The sequence below is a fragment of the Sminthopsis crassicaudata genome, chromosome 6 (genome assembly GCF_048593235.1).
Source record: "Sminthopsis crassicaudata isolate SCR6 chromosome 6, ASM4859323v1, whole genome shotgun sequence".
NCBI lineage: Eukaryota > Metazoa > Chordata > Mammalia > Dasyuromorphia > Dasyuridae > Sminthopsis > Sminthopsis crassicaudata.
In genome coordinates, this window is record NC_133622.1 from 221,392,650 (window position 1) to 221,416,236 (window position 23,587).

Genomic DNA, 23,587 nt, shown 5'->3' on the forward strand with positions numbered 1-23,587 from the left:
GGGAGGGAAGGAGAGAATTGGAAACTCAAAAAAAAGTTTAAATGAATGCTAAAAATCGTTTTACATGCAAAACCATTAGAAATATTAAGTATATCTTAAAAGCAGAAAACGAGGACAAACATTTATTTACGTGTTGTCCTTTGCATTAGAATTTGAGTTCCTTGAGGGCCAAAAGTCTGGCTCAAGGTCCTAGTGCTTAGGGTGAGCTTGATAGATTCATGTTAAGTGATCCACCGGCACGCATGTCTTCTCTCCTTTCCTTCCCCGTCCCCAGGGAGCATGTAAGACTTTTCTGATCTAATTCTGTTCCATCATTTTGGTATATCCAGACTTATCACCGCAGTGAGATCCTTAATAAGATTTGTAATTCTGAGCGGAATAAAGTTTGAATCAAATGCCTGCTGTGTGCAGGGCGCTTTGCTAAGAGTTAGGGACATAAAAGGCGCTGTTGTCAGGGTCCGTCAGGGATCTGCAGTTCAGGGTCAAGTCCTTTCTCGGTTACTTTGTGACTTAAAACTTCCAGCTAACTCAAGCAGCTCTTTATTGGGAGGCAGGCTCGGTACCACGGAAAGAGAAGTGGATGGCAAGTCAAGGAGCTGAGTTCAGGTCTTGATTTTTGTCCCTTTGCTACCTGGGTTGACGGGGCCCGTGGGCCTGGGCCTCAGTTTTCTCATCTGTAGAGTGGGAAGTTTGGCCTCTAAGGTTCCCGCTCAGCTCTGGATCTGATACTAGGGGTCAGGGCTGCGCCGGGAGGGGAGAGCTCCCAGAGCAACGAAAGCCCTGCTCCTTCCAGGCCCAAAGTCCCACCAAACAAGAACCACCCTCTGGCTCCGGGGCGCTTCCTGGCGGAGTCAGTTTCGGGGGGGTTCCGCTTCCAGGGCCCGTGGCTGTTTATTTCACTCGGTTTTCGAGCTGCCTCCATCCCTTCCCGCCTCCCCGTTAGTCCCTGGGCAGGCACGGGAGGGGCTGCCCCCAGCCCCTCTGCGCCTCCCTCCCGCCTCCCTTCCAGCGGGTCCGGCTACGTGGCGCTGCTCCGTCCCCTCCTCCGCCCCCACCCGGGCCGGCTCCGCTCCAATGGCCACAGCTCGGTGCGCTGGAGAGCAGAAGCCCGGCTCGGTCTGTGCCCACGGCCGGGAAGATTCGCCGCTCGCCAGCCCCCCACAGGCTGGAGGGGCGGGGCCTTCGGAGAGCAGGCCCGTCCGGGCCCCGCCCCCTCCTCGGTACCCCCTCCTTCGGGGAGCAGCCCCGCCCGCAGCTCCAGGGGAGTCCTGAACTGCGCCTGGGCGCACCGGACAGCGCGCCGAGCTCAGTGCCGCGCAACCTAGCCCCGCGCAGCCCGGCCCGGCCGAGCGCTCCCTCCGCCTCCCGTCCTCTCCGGTCCTTCCTGCCGCCGGCGGCCGCAGGCCGGACCATGGCGCTGGGCTGCCCGCGGCTGGGGCTCCTGCTCCTGCCGCTGCTGCTGCTGGGGCCCGGCCCTCTGCGGGCTAAGCCCACCGTGCGCAAGGAGCGCGTGCTGCGGCCCGACTCGGAGCTGGGCGAGCGGCCGGCCGAGGACAACCAGAGCTTCCAGTACGACCACGAGGCCTTCCTGGGCAAGGAGGAGGCCAAGACGTTCGACCAGCTGAGCCCGGAGGAGAGCAAGGAGCGGCTGGGGTGAGGCGGCAGGCCGGGCCGGGGCAGGTGCGGGCCCGCCGAAAGCGAGTGCGGCCCCGGCCGGCCGGGGGCAGGGCGCTGGGCAGGGCAGCTTTGGGACGGCCCACCGGGCCGGGCCCGGCCGGAACTTGGGACAAAGTTGGGAGCGCTTCCCGGGAGCAGCGAGGACCGGAGTGGGCGGGCGAGCCCCGGGACCCGGCCTGGCTGGGCCGGGCTGCTCCTCTCACTCCGCTCCGCGCCGGAGAAACGAAAGCCCGGTCCCCTCCCCTGATAAGGCGATAACGTGGCAGAGGAAGGGAGGGGGAGGGGGGAGAGCGGCCTCCCCGCCCACCCCCCATTATTGCATCAGAGGGGAGGGGACAGCCGGGAGATGACAAAGGAACAAGTTTCTAACTTTGCCAGAGGAGAGTTTAACCCGCTTTAAAGAAAGTTATTTTACAAACACACAGACACACCCCTCACCCCTCGCACCTCCTTATCCATCCGCCCAGACAAATCCTAGGTTTAGGCAGCCCCCATCAGAAAGAAGCTTGGAGGGAAAAGGGAAACTGGAATCCTCCTCAGCTGAATTAGCTGGAAGGGACTTAGTGAACCCCTGGTTCAGAAATTACTAGCCCAGGCTCCCACCGATAAACAGGGACCGAAGCTGGGTCAGCGTTGCCTCCAGATCCCCTCGTCCCAAGCTTGTTGCCTGCTTGCTGCTGGTTAATGTAGCTCGAGACTTAACAGAATGAGAAAAAAATGGGGACTCTCCTCTGACATTTGGGGATTTCCAGGGGAAAAGTTCTTCCGGAACTTATGCTCCCCTGCGCCTTTAAACTCTAAGGTGACCCATCGCTGGTCGGACCCCTGGAAAATGAAAGGGTGATTTTGAATTTAGACAATTTCCGAAATGACCCGTCGGTTTCTGGTTCTGAAAGGCAGCGTGTTCTAGCATGAAAAGTCGGCGCCCAGAAGCGCCCTGGGCTTGAGTTCTAGTTCTGATTAGGATCATGTCTAGAAAGTCTGTCCCTGGAGAGGAAGCCGAGGCACAAGACGTGTCAGGGCTTTTCTTAGTCACACAAGCAGTAACCCCGATCCTTCGGTGCCGCATGTATGGGTCACTGTTTCATCCGCTCAAGGTCTTTCCTTTAGGCTGTGTTTGGGTACCAGAGGGGATGCAGCAAGCAGAAGGATGCAGAATTTGGGCTCAGGCCTTTTGCAGCTGATGGGGGAGTGAGTCAGCAGAGCCAGGACCACCTAGATATATTGAAAGGATGGGGTGGGGTGCTTTATAGCACCTCATTTAGACCTCACAGGGACCTTGGGAGGTAGGTAGTCTAGGGAATTGCCCCCTTTTTACAAATGGGGAAACATCTACAGATCTTGCCCGGGGTCACGCTAACATTAAGTAGCTGAGGTAGGATTTGAACTCTGGGCCTTCTGATTCCAAAGCCATCTCTCTACCTTGTGTCAGAGGAACTGCGCAGGCCAGACACTGCTTTCAAATCTTAGCCTAACCTTTTACCTGGGGTAATCAGGGAAATGATAGATCCTGGCTACATAATCCATGAAAGCAGATTTCTGGCCTTCCAAATCCTAGGTGCAAACAATCGGATCTTTTCAGCAGGGGAGACCAACCCTCCACCCTCCGGTTCTGACTTAACAAAGAAGGCCTTTAATAGGCCCCGGCCCTGTGGGGCTTGGGACCGGTTCATTAGTGGGCCTGGAACATCAGAAATGTGTGGAATGATTGAAGCCGGGGAATTTTGGAATTTGGGATGGAGAACTCAGTAGGTTGAACCCTCTAGCTGCTTGTCAGAAGCCCAGAGAATGGGGGAAAATCTGTTCCAAGTTTCTCCTTTGACATAAAGTGACTTATGTGACTCTCTAAACCAGTGGTCCTCAAACTTTTTAAATAGGGGCCAATTCACTGTCCTCAGACTGTTGGAGGCCGGACAATAGTAAAAGCTCGCACTCTGTCTCCTCCCCTCAGCCCATTTGCCATAACCCTGCGGGCCACATCAACGTCTGTAATTTGAGAATCCCTGCTCTAAAACTACTATATAATAAATACATTAGGCACCAAGGTCTAATTCTTCACTGTTCTACTGCTAAACTCCACTTAAAGGCTTAGAACCCCGAGCAGCTCTCCAAGGCCAGAAGGGACAGAAAAGGCGCTGAGCTGCTGGGGAGAGAAGTTTCTTCCTGGAAGCTCTTCTGCCAGTGGAATCACAGTGAGCGCCTCCCGGGAACACGGAGCTCAGTCATTGTCTCATAGGACTCCTTGTGATCCCATCTGGGGTTTTCTTGGCGAAGACACTGGAGGGGTTTGCCATTTTCCAGCATGCCCTCATCTTAAAGACAAGGAACTGAGATCAAATAAGGATTAAGTGATACACCAAGAAAGTGTCTGAGGTTGGACTCCAATGGAGTCCACGAAGTTCTAGACAATTTACAAAAACAATAAATCCTGATTTGTGTTTGCTGATTTCCAAAGTATAAAGACACCCACTGAAAATTTTAGAGGTGGCTCTGTGAGGTATGAGCTGGCTCTAGCACGTTCTGCCCCACTCTCATGGGAGGACTTGCAGCTCACTCTGGTCCCACGGTGTGGTGTTCTCTGAGAAGTGGCGTGATAACCTTCCTCTGGAGGAAAGGGGCCGAAGGCTCCTAAGCTCATGGTCTGTGAGGACAGGTCGGAGCAACTAGTCAGATTTTATTTTATTTTTTATTATTTATTTATTCATTTATCTATCTATTCATCCATCTATCCATTTATTTATTTATCTGTTCACTTATTCATTCATTCATTTGTTTATTTGTTTGTCTATTTATATATCTATTTACTTATTTATATGTTCATCCATTTATTTATTTTTGAGGCAATTGAGGTTGTGACTTGTCCGGGATCACACAGCCAGTAAGTGTTAAGTGTCTAAGACCAGATTTGAACTCAGGTCCTCTTGACTTCAGGGGAAACTAATCATGTTTAACAGGGAAAAGATTCATGGATGTGGTTTGAAGTATCTGAAAGTATCAGTGTCCTATGGTAGGGGGACTAAAGTTGCTCCCTTCGGCCCCAGAGGCAGAACTAACCAAAGTGTTAGAGCTCTCCAAAATCAGAAAGTACAGAAAAGGCTCTGAGCTGCATTGGGAGAAATATTTCTTCCTGGAAGCTCTTTCACCGGTGGAATCATCGTGAGCCCCACTGGCAGCTCTGCATGGTGGGGGTAAGGAGTCCAGTTTGGGCTGATGGTCAGGACAAACTTCCCAGCCATTCCAGCCTTCTGCAAGGATGATGCTTCTGGAGATGGGATGGTTTCTCCGTTGACTTCTCTGCAAGAGCTCTCCTTAGAGGCTGTTCTAAGAGAGCCAAATGAGCTTCCTTCTGGCTCCAGATCCGCGATCCCAGGTTAGGAGATTCTCCAGTTTCTATCTCTGTGTTTTGATTTAGACCCGTGATATCTTTGGCAGAAGGAAATCTCATTGCATAAACTTCCTCTGCCAACAAAGAATAGCAATTGTTGGGCAACTTTGTCTTAGAGAGTTTCCTGAGTCACGGAGGGATTAAGAATGATTTATTCAAGATAATTCAGCCAATATGTGTCTAAGGTGGGACTTGAACCCAGGCTTCCCCCACTCCCAGGTCCACTCTCTTATTTACTAAATATACTGCTCTAAAGGCAACTACGTGGCAACATAGTTCATAGAGTTCTTACTAGCTGTGTGACTCTGGCCAAGTCACTTCACTTTGTTTGCCTCAGTTTCCTCATCTGTAAAATGAGCTGGAGAAGGAAATGTCAAATCACTCTAGTATTTTTGCCAAGAAAATGGCACCCCATAGACACCCCAGAACAATGTTACACAGTCACTTAATCCTCAGTTTCCTCAGCTGTAATGTGATCTAGAGAAGAAACTGGCAAACCATTCCAGTATTTCTGCAAAACAAAACAAAACAAAAAAACCCAAAACCCAAATGGGATCACAAAGAGTCGGACACAACTGAAATGACTACGCATCAATAAGTAGTGGTTTAAAGTATGTCTTTAGGACCTAAAGTCCATCGTTATTGTGACAAAACAAGATGGGAAATTGGGATCTTTGTGAGTAATTCATCTCAGGGCCCTGATTTTGTAGCCTTAGGGCCTCAGTAAGGTATCTGAAACAAATAATGTAATTAAAAGTCCTGTGAAATCCAGCTTCTTCATTGATTTCTCTCATATATCTATATACCTGGAGTCGCTTAAAAATTTCTTGAGTAAAAAGAGGTCATGAGTGCAAAAGTTTAAGAAGCTCTGAAAAAACATATTATGTGGGTAGATGTATATATGAAGAATATGCATATGTACACATACATATTATATATGTATGTATGAGTATGTGTTTGTATAATTTAAAAATATCCATGCAAAAGTAGCCTGCTTGGGGGAGATATAAGGGAAGGAAAAGGGGAAAAAAGAATAAAGTAAAAAGGAAGCATCAGAGAGCAAAAAAAAAAAACAAAAAAACAAAAAAACCTACAAGGAAGCAAAGAAAAGATGGACAGTTATGAATTCAGTATCTTCTATTATTATATATGCTTTCTTGAAATGGAAATTTATTGTTACATATTTCAACCATAATGTTCTGCTAAGCACATGACATATATTTTTGTTTGCTTATTTGCTTTATTTTTTTCCCTTTTTAAAAAAAAATTTAAAGTAAATAAATGGGAAAAGATAAATATATATATATATTTTAAAAAGACCTGCAAAATATCTTTGCTCTTAGGTCTTAATGTTAAGGAAGTTCTGGCTTCAGATCCTATTTCTCTCTAACACTAGATATGTGATACTTTGCTAATTATTTGTCTCTCCCGGCCTCAGTTTTTATGTCTGTAAAATGGGAGATACCTGTCTTATTTCACAGGTTTATTGTACAGCTCTAATAGAGTAATATCTAAACACACTTTGTAAGCTGTAGAACTCTATATAAATGCTAGTTATCATTATTATTATTTAGTATTCATTCAAATTTTTCTAACGCATTTCAGTAAGCAAGCAGATTTGGACTTATTTTGGTAGAGAAATTTGGTAGAGAAAATTGGTAGAGAAGGAGCTCTCTGAACTATTGACTGGGAGGATGTACTGATCACTAAAATATAGCTCCTGCCTTCATGGAGATTCCAGTGCTTTGGAAGAGAATGGAAATATACTTTAAGAGTAATTGCTATATAAAATTAAAACTGAGTATCTAATGAGTTAAACTGATAGGATTTTAGGTTTCTAGAGGGCAGGGTTCATCTTTTGCCTCTTTTTGTATCCTAGATGATTAGCACAGTGCCTGGAATATAGTAAATACTTAACAAATATTGATTGATTGGTAAGGGCATAAAACCCAGAGGAAATCATTTAAGCTCTCTGGGCTCCCAGGTTACGCTTTCGTGGTATTGATCACCAATAGCAGGTATTGATCATCATTGATCAAGAGGTGGGGTTCCTCTGGGGGGTTCACAGAAGCAGTAATGAAATCACAGGTACAGGTCGGAGTGAAAAAGGAACACAAAAGTGCTTTCATCCCTATGATTAGGCCTACTAGTATTTTCCAAAATTTCACGGGAAGCCCCGGGTTTCCCATGATGTGACTTAAGTGAGAAGAATCCCTTGCTAGTGCTATTTCCTCCTCTAAAATGCGAACCACAACATTATGTATTTATTTAAAATCTATATTCTCTGCAACAGCTTTTCACTGGGAAAACAAAGCCAGTAATCTTATTTTTTTTCCAAGATTCCCCCTCCCTTTTTTTGGGAGGCACGCCAAACTCTGCGATCCCTCCCCCAAAAGGCATCGATGGGGTTCCGCTCGTCTGCTTCAAGCCCTACATTGTTCCATGGCCAAATGAGTTTGGGAACCGCCAGTCCAGCCAAAAGCAGCTCTGGCAGCTTTCCTGAGCTGGAGATGCTGAGACCGTCAGGTTTTCTGTTTCCTCCCACGCCATGACCATCTCTGCCCTCCCAGTAACCCCCGGCTTCCCATTACAGAAAGATCGTTGGCAGAATAGACAGTGATGGAGATGGCTTTGTCACCACCGAGGAGCTGAAGACCTGGATCAAGCGGGTACAGAAGCGGTACATCTATGAAAACGTGGCCAAGGTCTGGAAGGATTATGACCGGAACAAAGATGATAAGATTTCCTGGGAAGAATATAAGCAGGCTACATATGGCTACTACCTGGGTGAGTCTGTTTCAGGAAACTTTTCCAGAACTACTCAGGCCCTAACTTGAACCTTCTCACAAAATACATATATTGAAACAACCACATTTGATAATGTATATTACATTCTGTTTCCTTAGTCCTCCACTTTTCTACTGAAAGGAGGGAGGTGTGAAAATACATTATCTTTCTTCCTCATCCCTCAGTCTTTTCTCTGGGGAAGAACTACTGCTTGTTTTTTGTACTTCTGTCTCTGTCCTTTTTTTAAGGTAGGGAGTCTGCTCACTTAGACAGCCAGATATTTAAAAATAAAAATATGAAAATACATTTATTCAGCTCCCTCTGGCTGGGGCGCTCTGTGATGGACACTGAGATGCCCTCAAGGAGCTCCCATCTCTCTTTTCTTCCCGTATTATTCAGAGAACCCAGAAGAGTTTCAAGATGGATCTGATCAGCACACTTTTAAGAAGATGCTGCCCCGTGACGAGAGGAGGTTCAACATGGCTGACCTGGATGGTGACAAGGTGGCTACTCGGGAAGAATTCACTGCCTTCATGCACCCAGAGGAGTTTGAGCACATGAAGGACATTGTGGTCTTGGTAAGAAACAACACAGAGCCGGGACTGGGGGGATGAAGGAATTGTAGGATCCTAGAACTAAAGCTAAAGAAACCCCTTCATTTTTCATAGGGGGGAACTGAGGCACAGAAAAGTTAATAACTTGTTCAAAGTCATGCAGGCAGCGAATATCAGGACAGAATGAATAAAGTTTTACCAGGGAGTTTATTATTTGTAGGAGTTGAAGATCAAGTATAATGAAGTGGGGAAAGTCAGGGAAAAGGAGAAAAGGGTCATAATCCAGAAACAGGATGAGAATCCAAGACAGTAAGTAGACTAGCTTTGCTGGAGCCAGTGCAAGAAGAGAGTTACTTGAAATAAGATCAGAAAGATGGGGGCAGTGTCCAAATGTATCAGGGACAGTAGATACTATGAAAACAAAAGATAGAAATAAAAATAATTTAAAAAGTAGAAAAATAAGAAAAAAGATAGAAAATAAGAAAAAATAAGAAAAAAAATAATAAAAAAGCACAATTAGGATATTAAATTTGCTGCAGAATTCCAAAGCCAAAGAGAATTGATTAAAAGAATAGCCTCTTTAGAGCCTTTGATAGACATTTTCCCATCAGAGAAGTTTTTCATTTTTCTTCTCTCCACTCTGCCTTCCCTACGCAGGAGACACTGGAAGATATCGACAAGAATGGTGATGGATTTGTGGATCAGGACGAGTACATTGGTAGGTACTGAATTGGAGCCACTGGAGGTGCAGCCATGATTGGGTGTCCTGATTGGGAGTCCAGCCTTCTGTCCCCTGCACCAGGCTGTCCTGTCCATACCGAGATATAGTGTAGAAGGAGACGAGCCGAAGGTCAGGGTAGACCCAGGAGGGCTCTAAAACTGGACACTGGACAAAATTACAGGATTTTAACTCTTTACGTAATTCATTCAGAAGGACAGTTCCATTTTTCTAAGTGGAATATTTGAAGGACCCTTTACGGGAGTCCTCTGCTTAAATGAATCTGTCTTCTGGCTTTCCAGTCTTCAAGTTCTAACTAAAATCCTACCTTCTCCAAGAAGCTTTTTCCTTTGGTTGTAATGCCTTCCTTTGGTTGATTATCTCCAGTTCATCCTGTCTATAACTTGTTTGTTCAAAGTTGTGTCTACCAATAGAATGTGAGTTCTTTGGGAAGAAAGGACTATCTTTTGCCTTTTTTTGGGGGGGGGGGTTATCCTTTCAACTTAGTATAGTGCTTGATATATATATTAGGTATTTTAATAAATGCTTATTGATTGAGTCACATGAGCTGGATTCTAGATCCATCTCCTCTTATTGGGTCAAGTTATTTTAATATGGTCATCAACAAAATATTATTTATTTGGTGCTTACTATATGCTAAGCACTAGGGTAGTGGATAGAATACTGGGCCTAGAGTCAAAAAATTCAATTTAAATCCTACTTCAGACACTTACTATCTGTGTGACCCTAAGCAAGTCATTTAAACTTTTACCTCAGTTTCTTGTCTATAAAATGAGCTAGAAAAGGGAGTGGTGAACCACTCCAGTATCTCTGCCAAGAAAACCCCAAATGGGGTCATAAACAGTGGGCCATGACTGAAATGACTGAACAATAACAATATGATGGGGGGGGGGGCAGCTAGGTGGCTCAGTGGATAGAGCATCAGCCTTGAATTCAGGAGGACCTGAGTTCAAATCCTGTCTCAGACACTTAACACTTCCTAGCTGTGTGACCCTGGGCAAGTCACTTCACCCCATCCTCAGGAAAAACAAAAACAAAAACAAAACAAAAACAAACAAACAAACAAAAAACCAATATGATGGGGATACACAGAAAGGCAAAAAATAAGTGTGTGTGTGTGTGTGTGTGTGTGTGTGTGCATGCATGTGTGTACTGTGATGGAAAGATCCTGAATTTAGAATGGGAGGGAAGATCAGTGTTTAAGCTCTAGAGTGTCTCCTTAATTAAGTAAAACATTGGACCTCTCTAGACCATAGTTTCCGGCTCTATAAAAGGAGATTATTAGACTGGGTGGTCTTTAAATCCTATCTTGGCTTAAATCCCTGATGCACAGATCATATGACCAGATGATCTCAAATCTACATGCTATGATTCTGTGATCTCTAGACCAGAATTCTTACAATTTCCTGTAAATTCTCAGGACCTCAATTTCTTTTCACCTTCATCATGTAGTCCCTTGAAGCACCCACTTCTTTATCCAATACACTATAGTCTACTGGTAATTCTTCCATCTTTTGCTTCTGAAATGGATTTTTTAAGCTTAAGCACATTTTATATTTATCCCTATGATGATGTAGGACTAATAATTTTATTGTTGAATTCTTTTCATGTTCATATTATCTACTCCCAGCTTTGAAGGTCCCATCTCAAAGCTTTGTGCAAGCTAAAAACAAATTCATTCATTCATCAAGTAAACCATTTTTAAGTCAATCTTTCAATATAAATACTAAGTGCCTATTAGAGTAATCTTATCTAGTTGACCCTAGAGAATAGAAGAACCGGGAGCTTTGGATAGTAGTTGTAAACTGAATTTGAAGTCAGGAAAAATGTTGTTCTTAGAGTTGTTCCAAAATGAAATGAGCTACTCAAGACAGTAAGTAGACTAGCTTTGTTGGAGCCAGTGCAAGAAGAGAGTTACTTGAAATAAGACCAGAAAGATGGGGCAGTGTCCGAACAGTAGATAATATGAAAACAAAAGACAGAAATAAAAATAATAATAAAAAAGCACAGTTAGGATACTAGCTTAAGAGGTAGTGGATCCCTTTCTTTGGAGATTTTTCAGCGGAGACCAGTCTACCACTCGTCATGTAAACTATTGTGGGGATTTCCTTTCATAGAATGGTTAGATTATTTGCTCACTGAGCTGTCTTTCAGCCCTGAAATTCAGGGATTCTCTAATGTGTCACTCTCTGTGCCAGGACTGAACATACAAACACAAAAGTAGAAATTGTCTCTGCCTTCTTGTTTCATTTTGGCTTGGCTTGTACCCGCCATTTTGGTAAATTGATATTGTTGTTGCTACCTCCACTGACTCTCCATCATATCATCATCATAATAGCTAACACTTATTTGAAGGTTGCAAGACATTAATACAAACATTAATTTATTTTAACCTCCCCTGGGAGGAAGAGCTAGTATTATCTTCATTTTCCTGGTGAGGAAACTGAGGCAGACCACAGTCAAACCAGGGCCCTCAGTTTATAAATGACTGGGGCAGAATTAGAATTTGGGTCTTCCTAAGGTCCTGATCTCCATCTGGCACCTCCCTTTAGTGTCCCCAGACACCTTTCATTAACCAAAAACTGACTGGACGTGTAGCATTGCAGAACCTCCTCTCCTAAGCTTTCTTAATGAAAGCGCAAATTTAAGATTTCATCTATTTCTAAGGCTGTCATCCGACAGCGCTGCAACCCAGCACGTGTCATGCTAATTAAAAGCTGAGCTTTTCTAATCAGTATAAATCATATTTAGCCTTAAGATTTGGACGCTTTTCACGTCCAACAGAAATAACAGACAGGCCTGCGAGTCCCCGTAATTAGAGTACATTTGGCGGCAATCCCTCCTTGCAATAACAGATGTTGACAGGTGCCTTATAAGTGTGTGTACCAGGTGTCTTCTCCTTGCCTAGAACATAAGTGAGGGAAACATTCGGCATCAGGGCAGGGGGAGGCTATCAAATTGACAATTGGGACAATGTTGAATTGACAGGAGACAGCCGGGGGAATCCAGTGATATTGGATCTTTGATGAGCTGTGCCCCTCTGCCCAGTGATTTTTGAACTCTACCTAGGGGTGCTGAGGAGCTGGGGACCTTTGTCTGGAAGAGACATTTTTGTCTTTTGTACTAGACAAGCTTAGTATATATAGAACAAGGATTGCTTTTAAAAATTAGTTCTTCCACCTAAAGCTTGTATAACCTTGGGGATTAATCACCTATCAGTTAATCACTCAATAAACATATTGTTATTCAGTCAATTCAGTCACGTCCAATTCTTTATTATCCTCATAGAGGTTTTCTTGGCGAAAGTATTGGGGTGGTTTGCCATTTCTTCTCCAGCTCATTTTACAGATGAGGAAACTGAGGCAGGCAGGGCTAAGTGACTTTTGGGGGTTTTCTTGACAAAGATTTCAGAGTGGTTTGCCATTTCTTTCTCCAGCTCATTTTACAGATGGGGAAACTAAGGCAAGCAGGACTAAGTGACTTTTTATAATATCATTTTGGGGGTTTTCTTGGCAAAGACACTGGAATAGTTTCTCCAACTTCTCCAAATCATTTTACAGATGAGCAAACTGAAAGAAACAGGATTAAGTGACTTTCCAAGGTCAGACAATTAGTTTCTGAATCTGAATTTGAACTCAGGAAGATGAGTTCCTCCCTAACTCTATCCAAACTGTCCACAAAAACTTTTATTAATAAAACAATGTGCTAAATGTCAGGGATACAAAAGGAATTCAAAGACAGTTCCTGTCCTCAAGGAGTTTACAGTCTAATGGGAGGGATTTTATATATATATATATATATATATATATATATATATATATATATATATATATATATATATACACACACACACAAGCTATATAATGATAAATAGGAAATATGGTAAGTAGGAATGATAAATACAAAGTAACTCGCAGAAGAAAGCCACTGAGATTAATAAAATTGAGAGAAGACTGAGAACGTGGGATTTTAGTTGGGACTTAAAGCTGGAGAGCTATGTGCTGAGAGGGTTGGACTAGTTGGGACTTAAAGCTGGAGAGCTATGTGCTGAGAGGGTTGGACTAGTTGGGACTTAAAGCTGGAGAGCTATGTGCTGAGAGGGTTGGACTAGATGCCATCAAAGATTCCTAATACCCAAACCTATATCTTAAGGCCTTTGACCTTGTTATTGGTTTAAAAAAATCAATTTTAAAAGATTTAAAAAAAAATCAAAACCTATATTTTTGTATATTTTATATTAACAATAGATATTATGTACATATTTGCATAAAGACCAACCCTGTCAAATAACTATGGCAGATATTAGTATCCCCAGTTTACAGATGAGGAAAATGGAATGCTGAGAAAGGTTATAGAATCAGAACTATAAACGTAGAGCTAAGAAATTCTGAGAAGTTTCATAATCTAGCAAAACTTAGGAGTCCAAGGGTCTGGGTTCACATCATATCTAAAAAACTCACTAGTGCTATGACTCTGTGTGAATCCTTTGCTTTTATCGGTAAAATGAAGTCACTAGAATCATTGGCTTCTGAGGTCCCATTTAGCTCTAAATATATAGCCAACTAGTCCAGCGTCTTCAATTTTATAAATGCAGAACCTGGGAGAGGGAGAAAGGCTAATTCAGTCACGAAATACAGGGTTCAAGGCTGGGGTCTCCTCAGATTTGGTGCTCTTCTATCATATCATGACCCTTTCTGGCTCTGTGATCTCAGCTGCCTAAATTGATGAGCCCACTCTGGGGGGCACAGGTTCCTGAGTCTTTAGGTTTACTGATGCCTTCCCTAAGTAATAACTTGTAATTGGGATTTCTCCATCTTTAACTTGTATCCTAATTGTAGTATTCTGTGAAGAGAACATATGTTAAAAAGAGCATTTCCTTCCTTTTTAGCTGATATGTTTGCCCATGAGGAGAATGGCCCAGAACCAGACTGGGTGGTCACCGAACGGGAGCAGTTTTCCGATTTCCGGGATTTGAACAAGGACGGGAAGATGGACAAAGAGGAGATTCGCCATTGGATTCTTCCCCAGGATTACGACCACGCCCAAGCGGAGGCTAGGCACTTGGTGTACGAGTCGGACAAGGATAAGGTAAGGGAATGTTCCTTGCCTCCCACCAGTTTGACTAAGATCACTTCAAGGTCAAAGTCTCTTTTTTGGACATGTTGACCCTGACCTAAGTGGCGGAGTTGCCGTTGATCTTTAAGTGTTCTTGGATAACTGAAAGGGACATGGGGACCTCAGCCCATGTAGCCTAATGCTTATTTTACAGACGGGGAAACTGAGGTGGAGACAAGTTAGATAATTTGCCTAACATCACAAGGAGAGTGCTATTTAAACCCAAGTCTTCTCCGGTATCGGGTACAGTCCCTTCATTTAACAGATGAGGAAACTGAGTTTTAGGAAAAACTAACCAGATAACTAATGTTCAAGACTTAAAAACAAGTAAAAAGTTCTAGGTTCATAGGATCATAAAGTCAGAGCTAAAAAGACTGGTCCATTCACTTAAAATTTAAAATTTAAATTTAAAAAATATGGAGAGCCACTGAGGTGTGCCAGATACCATATTAGGTGCTGGAGATACAAAGACCTGCCCTCTGGAAGCTTACATTCTCTCAGAGGAGACAGCATGCTTAAAATCATGTATATATAGGAGAGACACAAGAGTCTGGGTGGGAGGGCACTAGGGAAGCCTTCATGCCCAAGCTTTAAAGGACACGAGGGATTATATGAGGCAGAAGGGAATGGGGGCAGGGCATTCCACAGTCACATGAATCTAATCCTTCCTGATTCCCAAATCTAGTTCCCTATTCCCAGTTAAGTGACTCAGGAGATAGAGCGCTGAGTCAGGAGTCAGGAAGAACTGAGTTCAAATCCCGTTTCAGATACTTATGGGCAAATCACTTTACCCTCTTTCCCTCAATTTCCTTATCTGTAAAAATGAGCTGAAAAAGGAAATGACAAAACTCTGTAGTATCTTTGCCAAAGAAACCCCAAATAGGGTACAAAGAGTCGAGCATCCTTGGAAAATAACAACATCCGTATCACTAAAGAACTTTCTCCCCATTTCCTCATCCCCCATTCCTCTTCCTCAACAGGATCAGAAGCTAACCAAAGAAGAGATCCTAGAGAACTGGAACATGTTTGTCGGCAGCCAAGCTACCAACTATGGAGAAGACCTCACAAAGAATCACGATGAGCTCTGATGCTCTCTCTCCATAGAATCTCGGACTCTGGCCAGTTTCCTTGCTGGCTGCCACAGTCGTGATGGTCTTCCAATTTGCACCAGCCTATCCCTGACCAAGCAGTTTTATTACCTCAAAATGTGGAAGAAAAATAGTCTGTTACTTGGGATTTCACCCAAAGAGATTTAGTCTTTATTATTGTCTCAGTTAAATTTCTCTTCAAATGTCTTCTGTTTTCAGAAGATGTCAATATTATTTGGGAATGTATTTTGACAACTCAGCTCTTTAAAAGGTTTTTTGTTTTTATTTTTGTTTTACTTTTTCTTAAGTAGAGGGAAATAAAATTTAGATAGGGCCAAAACATTCCATCAGATCTCCGAGAATTGTAGGGAGTGGAGGCTCAGATGAACATGGGTTTGGATTGCTCTTTGGGTGGGGAAAGGAAAGCTCTCTTCATCATTGTAGATAAGTCCTCTGGAAACCTTCCTTTGGAAATCACTCTTTCTTCTGACCTTGATAACATGAGCTGTTCCTGTAAATGGTTTCTATAAACTTTGTATTTTTGTTCTGTATGCATCTGTTAATGTGTACAACAATCCCACCCCCCTTCACACTTTTACAAAAATAGTGTTTGAGTGGTTAGACAAGGTGGAGACAGAATGAGTAACTCCTTGAACCTCTAAAGAAGACATTTGAATTTTTTTTTTCCATCTTGGTCTTGGGATCTCTGCTTGAGGAACTCCCAGTGGGGAAACTCCCTTTCTCTAGTCAAATCCTGCAATTCCATTGGGACTTCTTGTTGCTTGGGACATTAACAGATGAAGTAACTTGCCTCCTTCACCCACTCAGAAGTGAGACTTTGAACCCAGGTTTTTCTGAGCAAGGCAACCTCTGTCCACCACCATACTGCCTCTCAAGCCTTCTAACAAAGACAAGGAAATAGCTCCTTTTTTTTTTTTCCTTTTTCAAATAATGAAGAGAATTTTTCTAAGATTCCATTAAACTTAGCCCGAGTCTTCCAGGTGAAAAAAGACTCAGCACCAGTCCACCAAAGGAGGAGGTGATGGAGCCTACAGAATGGCTGAGAACAGCCTCACAGGTTTGAAAATCCCATCTTGTTCTAACTCGGAAGCAAAAAACAATAAAGGATCCTGATGGGAATTTTCCGTGTCCTTTCTCTTGATTTTGTTATTAACGTAGATGATTTCCGTTTTTATGAAAATGTGTAAAGTTTTAATGGGATCTCCAGCAGTAGGCACTAAGATTTGCAACAAAATCAAAATGTTTAGGAGTTTCCAGCTTTGTAGGGCCTTTTTGCATTTTGCCAGTGCTCTGGTTCAAAATACCATCTGTATCTCTCCTGGCTTATGAATTTACAGCTTAGGCTTCTCGCTGTTTTTATTTTAAAGGCAGACTAGGAATCTTAACCAAAGGAAACATTTCTGAGAAGAATCTACTATCAGTAAATATATAAGGAAGTTTTATTTTTTCCAGCTTGCAACTCTACAATATAAGATTATGAAGTTAAGAAATAACTTTCCTTACCTTCAAAGAGAGTCTTTTTTATAAAATGTGAATTTGGCAATGCTTTTTATAGGAAAAATAGAAATTCCAACTGAAGGTCATCTTTAATAAGAATATTGGTAGTATCAGTATTTTGTGTTTGGAGCAAAGATACCCACTGGTTAGCCTGCAGACATGATATCAAGAGAAAGCAAGGAAGGCCCTTGGTATATTGGATAGCTTTCCTGGCAAACACGGGAGGTTACAACAGAGAACAGATGAGTTATCCTCTATCTTTGGAGGGAATATTCCCCTTGAAATGATCATGGAAGCTGGGAGACCTCAGATATAATCAAGTTCAAAGCTTTTATCTTAAGGATCAGGGCTTCTTAAACTTTCACTCATGACCCCTTTTCGCTGAAGAAATTTTTATGTGATCTTAGGTATGTAAAATAGGTATACAAATCAAATATTTACTGATAATAAAATCATAATTTCATAACCCCCATGTTCAGTTACATGACCCCAGAGTCACAACCTACAGCTTAAGAAGCTTTGTAATAGATGAGAAAACTAGCCCAAATATGTTTTTTATATATATGTGTGTGTGTGTGTATTGCATGTACATACATATACATAAAAATATTACATGTATACACGTTTCTGTATAAACCAAGAATTTAAAAATGTTCTAAATCCACTGTTGATGAGAGAAATGAAAATTAAAAGAACTCTGAGGTACCATCTCACACTTGGATTGGTTGATATGATAGAAAAGAAAAATGGTGTTGGAGGAGATATGGGAAAATTGGAATATTAATGGCAGAGTTGTAAATTGATTCAACCATTCTGGAGATCAATTTGGAGCTATGCCCCAAAGGCTATAAAAACAATGCATTATCTTTGGTCTAACAATTTCCACTTCTAGGTTATCTCAAACTATCCCAAATAATTCAAATGAAATCTCACAGAGATTTTTTAAAAATAGAAAATTTTATACAAAAATATTTATAGCAACTTTTTGTGATGGCAGAGTTGGAAATTGAGGGGAGGTACATCCATTGGGAAGTGGCTGAACAAGTTGTGGTATATGATTGTAATGGAATACTACTCTGCTAGGAGAAATGAGGAGAAGGATGACTTCAGAAAATCATGAAAAGACATGGATGGGGATAAAAACTCCCCAGAATCTGAGTCTTGCAATCTTAGATCATTGCCTGTGGACAATTGCAAAGTATATATTAGAAACAGGATTTCCCAACACGTGCTACACTGTCTTTGAGACAGGTGAGACTGGAACTCAACTACAAAATATCTTTTTCCATTTACTATTAATGTAGCTTCAAAAAGATGAGACATGGAAAACCAGCCCACATTAAGTGCATTCTGGGCTTTCTCTGTTCCTTCCAGTGCAATGAAGAGGAAAGACTCAGGAGAGACGGGGCTGTTGGGTGCGGGCTTAACACTATTTAGGGGAAGCAAAACTTTGCTAGGGGACATAACTGTTAACAACATGATTTTTTCAAACCTTGGATTTCTAATGAGGTTTGACTGTTTCAAAGAGAAACATATTCTTCCTAGGTAATATATTTCAAGTCCGATTATGCACCAATGCAACAGAATGCAGTTGTAATGGGAAATACTGTAATGTCAGAAAGCATTATTTCCAGGCTTAATGTGACTAAAAGCATTAATTGCTGGGAGATATAATCTGGTCTAGCAACAAGCGGACACATTTTGTGCTTCCCTTGTCAGTCCCTGCAGGTCTCAGTAATGAATTGTGACGTGGCAAAATTTTAGTTAGAAAAAATGCATATTCTACACCCGAAAGATTTTTAGAATAACTCAGGTTATTGAGATTGTTCTCTTGTTCATTAGTGCATGAAATCATCAGCACCCTGAACCACCGATGAGAAATGGTTAATATCAGAGATCAAATCCACATAAATCCTCAGCATTTTTATACATTAACAACACAATCCAACAGCAAGAGATACAAAGAGAAATTCCATTCAAAATAACGGTCGATAGTATAAAATATTTGGGAATATATCTACCAAAGGAGAGTCAGGAATTATATGAGCAAAATTACAAAACACTTGCCACAAAAATAAAGTCAGATTTAAATAATTGGAAAGACATTCAGTGCTCTTGGATAGGCCGAGCGAATATAATTAAGATGACAATACTCCCTAAACTAATCTATTTATTTAGTGCTATACCAATCAGACTTCCAAGAAACTATTTTAATAACCTAGAAAAAATAACAACAGAATTCATATGGAACAACAAAAGGTCGAGAATTTCCAGGGAAGTAATGAAAAAAAAAATTAAGTGAAGGTGGTCTATTGGTACCTGATCTACAACTGTATTATAAATCAATAGTCACCAAAATCATTTGGTATTGGCTAAGAAATAGACTAGTTGATCAGTGGCATAGGTTAGGTTCACAGGGCAAGATAGTGAATAAAAATAGCAATCTAGTGTTTGACAAACCCAAAGATCCAAAATTTTGGGATAAGAATTCAATATTTGACAAAAACTGCTGGGAAAACTGGAAATTAGTATGGCAGAAACTAGGCATGGACCCACATTTAACACCACATACTAAGATTAGATCAAAATGGGTCCAAGATTTAGGCATAAAGAACGAAATCATAAATAAATTGGAGGAACATGGGATAGTTTATCTCTCAGACTTGTGGAAGAGGAAGGAGTTTGTGTCCAAGGGAGAACTAGAGACCATTATTGATCACAAAATAGAAAATTTTGATTACACCAAATTAAAAAGTTTCTGCACAAACAAAACTAATGCAAACAAGATTAGAAGGGAAGTAACAAATTGGGAAAACATTTTTACAGTTAAAGGTTCTGATAAAGGCCTCATCTCCAAAATATACAGAGAATTGACTTTAATTTATAAGAAATCAAGCCATTCTCCAATTGATAAATGGTCTAAGGATATGAACAGACAATTTTCAGATGATGAAACTAAAACTATTTCCACTCATATGAAAGAGTGTTCCAAATCACTATTGATCAGAGAAATGCAAATTAAGACAACTCTGAGATACCACTACACACCTGTCAGATTGGCTAAGATGACAGGAACAAATAACGATGAATGTTGGAGGGGCTGTGGGAAAACTGGGACACTGATGCATTGTTGGTGGAGTTGTGAAAGAATCCAAATCATTATGGAGAGCAATCTGGAACTATGCCCAAAAAGTTATCAAAATGTGCATACCCTTTGTCCCAGCCATACTACTACTAGGCTTATATCCCAAGGAAATACTAAAGAAGGGAAAGGGACCTGTATGTGCCAAAATGTTTGTGGCAGCCCTTTTCATAGTGGCTAGAAGCTGGAAGATGAATGGATGCCCATCAATTGGAGAATGGTTGGGTAAACTATGGTATATGAATGTTATGGAATATTATTGTTCTGTAAGAAATGACCAGCGGGAGGAATACAGAGAGGCTTGGAGACACTTACATCAACTGATGCTGAGTGAAACGAGCAGAACCAGAAGATCGCTGTACACTTCAACTATAATACTGTACGAGGATGTATGCTGATGGAAGTGGATATCTTCAACATAGAGAAGAGCTAATCCAATTCCAATTGATTAATGATGGACAGAATCAGCTACATCCAGAAAAGGAACACTGGGAAATGAGTGTAATCTGTTATTTTTACCTTCTGAATCCAATTCTTCCTGTGCACAAGAAATTTGATTCTACACACATATATTGTATCTAGAATATACTGTAATATATTTAACATGTATAAGACTGCCTGCCATCTGGGGGAGGGGGTTGGGGGAGGAAGGGAAAAAATCTGAACAGAAGTAAGGGCAAGGGATAATGTTGTAAAAAATTACCCATGCATATGTACTGTCAAAAAAAGTTATAATTATAAAATAAAATAAAAATTAAATTAAAAAAATATCAGAGATCAATAGCCTCTGTTGCTTTCAATTTACCAAATATTAAGTCTCTATTATATTAGATTTTGGGGCTATAGACAAAAATGGAATGATCTCTACCCTCAAGAAGCTAATATTCTACTGGATGGGAGAGAAGCTGAACAAAAACCTATAATAAGGTTTTCGCCTGTCTAGACAGGGATTCTTATCATCATCATCATCATCACTGTTCATAAGCATTTAAGCATTTATTAAGTGCACTATGTACAGACATTGGGTATTAAAGGAAGGCAAAGTCACAAGTCCCTGCTCTAGAGAGCTCACATTCTAAGAGGAGGGGACAAAAAGGATACAGCTATGTATTTATACCATATATATGCATAAATGAAAAGTAATCTTATAGGAAGACATGAGGAGGGGGCTTGGCAATCTCCTAAAGGTAATTGATCTCTTCTCAGAATAAAACACATTTATAGAGAAAACCAAATATATTGAAAAATAATCATTAAACTAGTGAATCCCCCATTTTAAGAACTGCATGATTTATTTTTGGATTAAAATGTTGTAGGTTCATAGATTCAGAACAGAAAGGGAACATAGGGGCCAACTAGTTCAACCCCCTCACTGTTTAATCAAGGAAACTGAGGCTTACATCACACAAACACCAAGTTGCACAGCAAGGATTTGAATCCAGGGCTTCTGGATTCCAAGTTTCTACTGTTTTATGTTGTACTCTTATTTTCTAAAAAAAAGTACTTCGATATATTAAGAGATACAATTGATAAGTTAACCTAAAAACTATTCCATAAAATGGAGAGCAGTTAGGTTACACACTGGAAAGAGCACTGGACCTAGAATCAGGAAGATCTCTCTTCCTGAGTTCAAATGCACCCTCAGATACTTACTAGCTGTATGACCCTGAACTAGTCACTTAACCTCATCTGCCTCAGTTTTCTCATCTGTAAAATGCAGACAATGTCATTTATTCCACAGGATTATTATAAGAGATGCAAAAATACGTGCAGAGTATTTTACAAATCTGAAGGTGCTGTAGAAAGAACATTGAGAGAGAGAGAGAGAGAGAGAGAGAGAGAGAGAGAGAGAGAGAGAGAGGAAGAGACATTTTTTCTATTTAATTTTCTATGTACATGTTGTTCCTCTCCCCTCCTTCTAATGGTAGATTAAACATCTTGAGGGCAGGAATTGTTTCCATCTTTGCCATTGTATCTTCAACGCCTAGTACATTGCCTCATAGTGCAGGTCTGACCTTTCCCCCCCCCTTTTTTTTTAATGTGAAAAAAGCAGAGTTAAAAAAAGGAAAACATAAAAGAAATATAAAACAAAATAAAGCAAAACAAAAGAGAACATTGTCATGTGCTCAACAGAAGATCAGGGAGAATACAAAATATATAACAACTGATTACCAGATTGAAGAAAGTGTGTGTGTGTGTGTGTGTGTGTGTGTGTGTGTGTGTATCAGTACAAGAAATTATATTCATGAATGTCCAGCTTTTCTTTACTTCCTTGTAAATTGTTCTTTTGTTCTCTGCTGTGTATCTTATTTACTTTATTCTTTTCCCTCCTTTTATCCCCACCCCTCCACTCCCAAGCAGGCTACATTCAAGAAAACATATATTTATGTATACATATATATTTATATACATACACACACTCAATTGGTTGTGATCAATTTTTTCTACTTCTACTTTCCCCTCATGCTCTATCACTCTAGGACAATTTTTTTTTGGATTATTTCCTGCATTATTATGTCAAGGTTCTCTTTTTGGTCAGAATTTTCTGTCAGTCCCATCATTCTTATATTTTCTCTTCTTGATCTGTTCTCCAGATCTGCATTTTTCTTTTTTTTTATTTATTTATTTTTTTTTTGTATTCATTTTTCCAAATTACCCCCCCTCCCTCCCCCCGATGACAGGCAATTCCATACATTTTACATGTGTTACAATATAGTCTAGGTACAATACATGTGTGTGAATATCATTTTCTTGTTGCACAATAAACATTAGAATCCGAAGGTACATGCAACCTGGGCAGACAGATATTAGTGCTAACAATTTACATTCACTTCCCAGTGTTTCTTCTCTGGGTGTAGCTACCTCTGTCCATCATTGATCAACTGGAAGTGAGTTGGATCTTCTTTATGTTGAAGATTTCCACTTCCATCAGAATACATCCTCATACAGTATTGTTGTTGAAGTGTACAGTGATCTTCTGGTTCTATTCATTTCACTCAGCATCAGTTGATTTAAGTCTCTCCAGGCCTCTCTGTATTCCTCCTGCTGGTCATTTCTTACCGAGCAATAATATTCCATAACCTTCATATACCACAATTTACCCAACCATTCTCCAACTGATGGACATCCATTCATCTTCCAGTTTCTAGCTACAACAAAAAGAGCTGCCACAAACATTTTGGCACATATATGACTCTTTCCGCTCTTTAGTATTTCTTTGGGATATAATCCCAGTAGTAGCGCTGCTGGGTCAAAGGGTATGCACAGTTTGATAACTTTTTGGGCATAATTCCAGATTGCTCTCCAGAATGGCTGGATTCTTTCGCAACTCCACAGATCTGCATTTTTCTTATAAAATGTTTTACATTCTGTTTTATTTTCTCATTCTTATAATCTGTTTTGTTATTTCTTGGTCTTTTGTAGCTTCGCTGGCTTCCTCTTTCAAAGCATTATTTTCATCTATGAGCCTCTGTACCTCTTTGTCTAGTTGGTTACCTTTTTTTCATAAGCTTCTTGTTTTTCTTGGATGGTTATTATTATTATTAGTATCAGTCTAACCATGCTACCCTCCACTCAATACCT

General features: G+C 41.2%; 1 protein-coding gene across 1 annotated transcript; it reads left to right on the top strand.

Annotated features, from left to right (window-relative positions):
• The first annotated feature begins 1,078 nt into the window (after positions 1 to 1,078).
• On the top strand, positions 1,079 to 16,485 carry RCN1 (reticulocalbin 1). Its single transcript, XM_074272733.1, has 6 exons — positions 1,079 to 1,653; positions 7,656 to 7,849; positions 8,249 to 8,427; positions 9,061 to 9,121; positions 14,031 to 14,230; positions 15,238 to 16,485. Exons 1-6 carry the CDS (start codon positions 1,412 to 1,414, stop codon positions 15,343 to 15,345), a joined length of 984 nt encoding a protein of 327 aa, XP_074128834.1. The 5' UTR covers positions 1,079 to 1,411; the 3' UTR covers positions 15,346 to 16,485.
• The last annotated feature ends 7,102 nt before the right edge of the window (positions 16,486 to 23,587 follow it).